The sequence below is a fragment of the Bison bison genome, unplaced genomic scaffold (assembly GCF_000754665.1).
Source record: "Bison bison bison isolate TAMUID 2011002044 unplaced genomic scaffold, Bison_UMD1.0 scf7180017864263, whole genome shotgun sequence".
Taxonomy (NCBI): Eukaryota; Metazoa; Chordata; class Mammalia; order Artiodactyla; family Bovidae; genus Bison; species Bison bison.
In genome coordinates, this window is record NW_011494835.1 from 1,047,132 (window position 1) to 1,055,077 (window position 7,946).

Consider the following 7,946-nt stretch of genomic DNA (forward strand, 5'->3'; position numbering starts at 1 on the left):
TGTATTGTCAAAGAGCCTATGCTGCTGCTGCTGCTGCTGCTAAGTCGCTTCAGTCGTGCCCGACTCTGTGCGACCCCATAAATGGCAGCCCACCAGGCCCTTCTGTCCATGGGATTCTCCAGTCAAGAACACTGGAGTGGGGTGCCATTGCCTTCTCCAAAAGAGCCTATAATTAATGCAAATCCATAAACTTTGAAGATAAGCACAAAGAACTGCATGAATTATAAGAAAGGAAATATTAATTCCATAATAGGGGCTTCATGACATTTTAAGAGGTACTCAAAGTTTAGACAGTCCAGTTTTAGAATGATTTGAATCTTCCTCATCAAACCTTTAGATTTCATACAAAATATTAAATATAAATTAATAAGTAAAATGGATAGGAGCCATATCCTAGGAGACTTTGAATGCCATATTGAGAGGATTATATTTATATAAGATAGGGGGGTCATTTAAAGTTTTTAAGCAAGCTGAAATCAAACCTGCAGTTTTAGAAGATTAATTTTTTTAAAGGTGGGTCTTTTTTAATTTAATTATTATTGGAATATAGTGGCTTTACAATGTTGTATTAGTTTCAGGTGTACATCAAAGTGCATTAGTTATACATACACATACATCCACTCTTTTTTAGATACTTTTCGCATATAGATCATTACAGAGTACTGTATACCACTTCCTGTGTTATACAGTAGGTCCTTAATAGTTACCTATTTTAATGGCAACCTACTCCAGTGTTCTTGCCTGGAGGATCCCAGGGACGGTGGAGCCTGGTGGGCTGCTGTCTATGGGGTCGCACAGAGTCGGACACGACTGAAGCATCTTAGCAGCAGCAGCAGCAGTGTGTATAATATATGTCAACCCCAGTATCCCAATTTATCCCTCCCTCCCCTTACCCTCAGAAACCATAAAATTGTTTTCTACATCTGTGACTCTATTTTGTAGATAAATTCATTTGTACCATTTTTTTTTAGGTTCCACATGTAAGCAACATTATACAATATTTATGACTTATTTCACTCAGTATGACAATCTCTAGGTCCATCCATGATGCTGCAGATGGCATTATTTCCTTCTTTTTCATGGCCCAATAATATTTCATTGTACATATTTTCTTTGTATTTCATTGTACCACATCTTCTTTATCCATTCCTCTTTCAGTGGACGTGTAGGTTGCTTCCATGTCCTGTATTGTAAATAATACTGCAGTGGACTTTGGGGTGCATGTATCTTTTCAAATTATGGTTTTCCTGGGGTATATGCCCACTTAATCATATGGTAGCTCTATTTTTAGTTGTTTAAGGAACCTCCATACTGTTATCCATAAAGGCTGTACCAATTTACATTCTCACCAACAATGTAACACTGTTCTCTTTCCCCTGCACCCTTTTCAACATTTATTATTTGTAGATTTTTTGATGATGGCCATGCTGACCAGTGTAAGGTGATACTTCATTGTAGTTTTGATTTACATTTCTCTAATAATTAATGATGTTTAGCATCTTTTCATGTGCTTTTTGGCCATCTGTGTGTCTTCTTTGGGGAAATTTCTATTTAGATCTTCCGTCCATTTTTTGATTGGGTTGGTTTTTTGTTATTGAGCTGCATGAGCTGTTTGTATATTTTGGAGATTAACCCCTTGTCAGTTGCTTCATTTGCAAATATTTTCTCCCATTCTGTGGGTTTTTTCATTTAGCTTATGATTTCCTTTGCTGTGCAAAAGCTTTTAAGTTTAATTAGGTCCCTTTTGTTTATTTTTGCTTCTCTTTTCATTACTCCAGGAGGTAGATCAAAAAAGATCTTGCTTCAATTTATGTCAGAGAGTGTTCTGCTTGTGTTTTTCTATAAGAGTTTTAGGGTATCTGGCCTTACATTTAGGTCTAGAAGATTAACATTGATAGTAGTGTAAGAGATTAAAAAGAGAGAGGAGGGGCAATTTATTTTCAATGATCTCTCCACCTGTAGTTCTAATTTCATAAAACTTTAAGAAAGTTTTTTCTTCTCTATTGAAAAAAGAAAATCAGAGCCTCTTTCACTGCATAAAGACCAAGCTGTCTTCTTAAACCTTCTCCTTCTAAGTCTTTTTAAATGATCATACAAGTTTACTTTGTTTATAATAATAGAATAGCCAAAATTTATGAAGCATTTTCTTTATGCAGAAAATGCTAAGCAGTTTTTTATACATCATATAACCTTCACTGCAACCTACATGGCATGTATAGTTAACATTCCAATTTATAAATGAGGAAAGTGAGGTTTAAAGTGGTCAAGTAATTTACCCATAGTATATAACCCGTGGTGGAAAGTCCAGCTTCACACACAGTAGTTGCTCAACACATAATCATTGAAGTTGTGCTTGATTCAAGACTCTTTTTTAAGGAGCCCTCTGAAGCCAACTAATAAGGAATAAGGAAACAACTAAAATATAACGTGTATCTTAAAATAAAGGGCTATACCAGCTACTATGGAAAACACAAAGATGGTTGTCTTAAGTAATTTTGAGAAGAGGAAGGAGTGTTGTGGGATGTTTCTTAGTGGAGACAACAGATCATCTGGGTCATGATATATAAGTGAGAATTAGCTGGGAGGATGAAAGGGTGAAAAGACATTTTGGTCTCTTAATCAAATAAGACTCCTGGAGTCCCTTTGGACAACCAGATATATGTGGGTCTCAAAAATGAAGAATGCTTGAGATCAAACTAAAATGTAATGATTCTTAGATATACAAAATGTTTAAATGGTAAGCATTATGCAACATTAAAAAAATGTATGTCACCAGTGATTTTTCTTTAGTGGAGCCAATTCAAAAAAATCTGATATACACATGTATACCTGTGGCGGAATCATATTGATTTATGGCAAAACCAATACAATATTATAAAGTAATTAACCTCCAATTAAAATAAATAAATTTATATTAAAAAAAAAAACAAACAAAAAAATCTGATAAAACCTCTGAAGAGAAATAGAGATAATTGAAAAATCATTTTCAGCAATGAAAAATAAAACCTCCCTCCCTGGGAAGAATATGTAAATGTTAATAAGAATTGCTTTTATCTTTTATGTAGGGAAGAAAATTATTTCAGAGTTTGGATATTTCTGAAAGACTAAAATTTTTGCTTACACTGGGTAAGTGTCTCACAATTATCTTTCAGTTATAAATATAATCTTTAGTGAGAGTAATTATACACATAGAGAATATGTTCTTCAAAATACTAACTACACTGAAAAGGCTTCACTTTCTTCAGCTTTCCAGTGATCAGTGATAAGCATTAACAGGACACTTTAAGCACCCTTGAGGTACTATAGGAGAGCTTTTCCTGATTCACTGTAAGGAATTATAATGTCCTTGGATATAATCTTAGCTTTATGATCTAGCCAACCAAACTAACTTTTGAATCAAAATATGAAATTGTAAAATTGTACTTCTCTGTAGCAGTTACCTTCAATGTACTATAACTTTTGAGCTTTCCGTTTAGTGAATTATATGTAAGTAATGACTGACAACGGAGAAGGCAATGGCACCCCACTCCAGTACTCTTGCCTGGAAAATCCCATGGATGGAGGAGCCTGGTGGGCTGCAGTCCATGGGGTCGCTGAGAGTCGGACACGACCAAGCGACTTCACTTTCACTTTTCACTCTTATGCATTGGAGAAGGAAATGGCAACCCACTCCAGTGTTCTTGCCTTGAGAATCCCAGGGACAGGGGAGCCTGATGGGCTGCTGTCTCTGGGGTCGCACAGAGTCGGACACGACTGAATCGACTTAGCAGCAATGACTGAGGAAGAATGTTTATTTTTCCTTCTAACAAGCTCATATGTTTCACATGTGTATAATCCAAATACTTGTAATTCACATTTATAAAAATTTGTGTAATCCACTTAAAGTAGAATAAGTTAAGCATGTATGGTAAAAAAAAGGAGAGAAAAACAGTGATAGAGCGCTTTGTATAAAAGAATGTCAGATCGGTGTCCAGGTTAATAGGGTCTACAAATATGGATGTGTATAGAATAATATTAGTGAATATTAAATAACAATGGATTGTAAATAAAATTTTATAATTTTATCACTTTAATTTCAAAGATTGGTAATATGGCTATTAAGGAATCTTAGAGATCTATAAATGGTGTCTATAGGCTAAACTTTATACTGTAAAGACCAGAAAAAATGTGTGCACATTCTTCAATTGTATTTAATGAAAACAGTCTTATAAGCATAAAAATAAAGCCTTTTTCATTTATTAAAACATATAAGGAAAAGTCTCAAGCTTTTTAATATTCCAAGTTCCAAAATTGCATTATACAATTTAAAATAATGTTATTAAAGTTTAACTCCCAGTCTGGTAAGTTGTAAAAGCAGCTTTGATTCATGTAATTTTCCTCTTTTATAGACTGTGTAGATGACACTATAATAGTTCTGGCTGAGGAGCATGGCTGTCTGGACATTATAAAGGTTTGTCATTACTCTGTTCTTGAACATTTATTTTGCATACTTGGCATCCAGTAGCAAACTATTTTAAAGCAAAGGCTTTCCAAAACAGTCAAAACTTCTTAAAGTAGAAAATGATGTAAGTAATATAAATTTTTAAGTGGATTGTTTAAAATAATTACTTTCTCTCTCTGTTTACCAGGAGCTTCCTGAAACTGTGATAGATCTTTTAAAGAAGTGCCTCACCTTCCACCCTTCCAAGAGGTTGATATCAAGAGTTTGGGATTATTACTGAGATCTTAACATATAAGTACTTAATTTTTTAATACTAATGGATTAAATAAGAATATTAACATATGTAGTAATGTATGATTGATATTAGTATCATAACTGATAGTTTTGGCTTTAATGTATGGTCGTAAGAGAAGAAAAAAATAATTAAAACATGATCAGAAAGCTGACATATACCAAAATCAGCCACTGTTCATTTCCTAACCTCCAATTTGAAAATTAGCTAAACTATGGAAGGTAGATATGCCTAGATACAATGATATGAGAAAAATGAGAACAAAAGTTTATTGGCAAATAAGTATTATATAAAAAACTTACATAGTGAGCTAAGTTAATAATTGTTGATAATGTAAAAGGATTTTTTAGAAGTTTTATTATGTTCATTTGATGATGTCACTGTTACCCATTCATTTGTCCCTAAACTCTGTAAGTATGTAATATTTGAAAATAATATATTCTGATTTATCTTTATGAAAACATCTTTATCAAGACATGTTCAAACGAGAGGAATGGTATTAAAAGCATAATTTTGGGTAAATATACCACATGAATTTATCTCAGATGACCATTATATCTACTACTGTGGGCACACACCCCTTAGAAGAAATGGAGTAGCTGTCATAGACAACAAAATATTCCAAAATGCAGTACTTGAATGCAGTCTCAAAAATGACAAAATGACCTCTGTTCATTTCCAAGGCAAACCATTCAATACCAGGGTAATCCAAGTCTATGCCCTAACTAATAATGCTGAAGAAGCTGAAGTTGAACGGTTCTATGAAGACCTACAAGACCTTTTAGAACTAACACCCAAAAAAGATGTCCATTTCATTATAGGGGACTGGAATACAAAAGTAGGAAGTCAAGAAACACCTGGAGTAACAGGCAAATTTGGCCTTGGAGTACAGCATGAAGTAGGGCAAAGGCTAATAGAGTTTTGCCAAGAGAATGCACTGGTCATAGCAAACACCCTCTTCCAACAACACAAGAGAAGACTCTCCATGTGGACATCACCAGATGGCCAACACTGAAATCAGATACTTATATTCTTTCCAGCCAAAGATGAAGAAGCTCCATACAGTCAGCAAAAACAAGACAGGTAGCTGACTGTGGCTCAGATCATGAACGCCTTATTGCCAAATTCAGACTTAAATTGAAGAAAGTAGGGAAAATCACTAGACGATTCAGGTATGACCTAAATCAAATACCTTATGATTATACAGTAGAAATGAGAAATAGATTTAAGGGACTAGATATGATAGAGTGCCTGATGAACTATGGATGGAGGTTTGTGATATTGTACAGGAGACAGGGATCAAGACCATCCCCAAGAAAAGAAATGCAAAAAGGCAAAATGGCTGTCTGAGGAGGCCTTACAAATAGCTGTGAAAAGAAGAGAAGTGAAAAGCAAAGGAGAAAAGGAAAGATATAAATATCTGAACGCAGAGTTCCAAAGAATATCAAGGAGAGATAAGAAAGCCTTCCTCAGCGATCAATGCAAAGAAATAGAGGAAAACAATAGAATGGCAAAGACTAGAGATCTCTTCAAGAAAATTAGAGATACAAAGGGAACATTTCATGCAAAGATGGGCTCGATAAAGGACAGAAATGGTATGGACCTAACAGAAGCAGAAGATATTAAGAAGAGGTGGCAAGAATACACAGCAGAACTGTACAAAAAAGATCTTCACTATCCAGGGAATCATGATGGTGTGATCACTCACCTAGAGCCAGACATCCTGGAATATGAAGTCAAGTGGGCCTTAGAAAGCATCACTATGAACAAAGCTAGTGGAGATGATGGAATTCCAGTTGAGCTATATCAAATCCTAAAAGGTGATGCTGTGAAAGTGCTGCATTCAATATGCCAGCAAATTTGGAAAACTCAGCAGTGGCCACTGGACTGAAAAAGGTCAGTTTTCATTCCAATTCCAAAGAAAGGCAATGCCAAAAGAATGCTCAAACTCCCACACAATTGTACTCATCTCACATGCTAGTAAAGTAATGCTCAAAATTCTCCAAGCCAGGCTTCAGCAATCATGAACCGTGAACTTCCAGATGTTCAAGCTGGTTTTAGAAAAGGCAGAGGGACCAGAGATCAAATTGCCAACGTTCACTGGATGGTCAAAAAAACAAGAGAGTTCCAGAAAAACATCTATTTCTGCTTTATTGACTATGCCAAAGCCTTTGACTGTGTGAACCACAAGAAACTGTGGAAAAGTCTTAAAGAGTTGGAAATACCAGACCACCTGACTTGCCTCTTGAGAAATCTGTATGCAGGTCAGAAAGCAACAGTTAGAACTGGACATGGAACAACAGACTGGTTCCAAATAGGAAAAGAAGTACGTCAAGGCTGTATATTGTCACCCTGCTTTTTTAACTTATATGCAGTGTACATCATGAGAAACGCTGGACTGGAAGAAACATAAGCTGGAATCAAGATTGCCGGGAGAAATATCAATAACCTCAGATATGCAGATTATACCACCCTTATGGCAGAAAGTGAAGAGGAACTAAAAAAAGCCTCTTGATGAAAATGAAAGTGGAGAGTGAAAAAGTTGGCTTAAAGCTCAACATTCAGAAAACAAAGATCATGGCATCCGGTCCCATCACTTCATGGGAAATAGATGGGGAAACAGTGGAAACAGTGTCAGACTTTATTTTTGGGGGGGTTCCAAAATCACTGCAGATGGTAACTGCAGCCATGAAATTAAAAGACCCTTACTCCTTGGAAGAAAAGTTATGACCAACCTAGATAGCATATTCAAAAGCAGAGACATTACTTTGCCAACAAAGATTCGTCTACTCAAGGCTATGGTTTTTCCTGTGGTCATGTATGGATGTGAGAGTTGGACTGTGAAGAAGGCTGAGCACTGAAGAATTGATGCTTTTGAACTGTGGTATTGGAGAAGACTCTTGAGAGTCCCTTGGACTGCAAGGAGATCCAACCAGTCCATTCTAAAGGAGATCAGCCCTGGGTGTTCTTTGGAAGGAATGATGCTAAAGCTGAAACTCCAATACTTTGGCCACCTCATGCGAAGAGTTGACTCATTGGAAAAGACTCTGATGTGGGAAGGGATTGGGGGCAGGAGGAGAAGGGGATGACAGAGAATGAGATGGCTGGATGGCATCGCTGACTCGATGGACGTGAGTCTGAGTGAACTCCGGGAGTTGGTGATGGACAGGGAGGCCTGGCGTGCTGCGATTCATGGGGTTGCAGAGAGTCGGA

General features: G+C 36.3%; 1 protein-coding gene across 4 annotated transcripts in view; it reads left to right on the forward strand.

The window, feature by feature from the left end:
- TBCK (TBC1 domain containing kinase) overlaps nucleotides 1-7,946 on the forward strand; it is a 213,329-nt gene that overhangs the window by 60,121 nt on the left and 145,262 nt on the right. For all 4 annotated transcript variants that reach the window (XM_010848238.1, XM_010848237.1, XM_010848239.1 and 1 more), the window contains 3 exons: nucleotides 3,066-3,126; nucleotides 4,389-4,450; nucleotides 4,629-4,690. In XM_010848238.1, coding sequence (XP_010846540.1) covers nucleotides 3,066-3,126; nucleotides 4,389-4,450; nucleotides 4,629-4,690 — 185 coding nt within the window. The remainder of the gene's footprint in view (nucleotides 1-3,065; nucleotides 3,127-4,388; nucleotides 4,451-4,628; nucleotides 4,691-7,946) is intronic.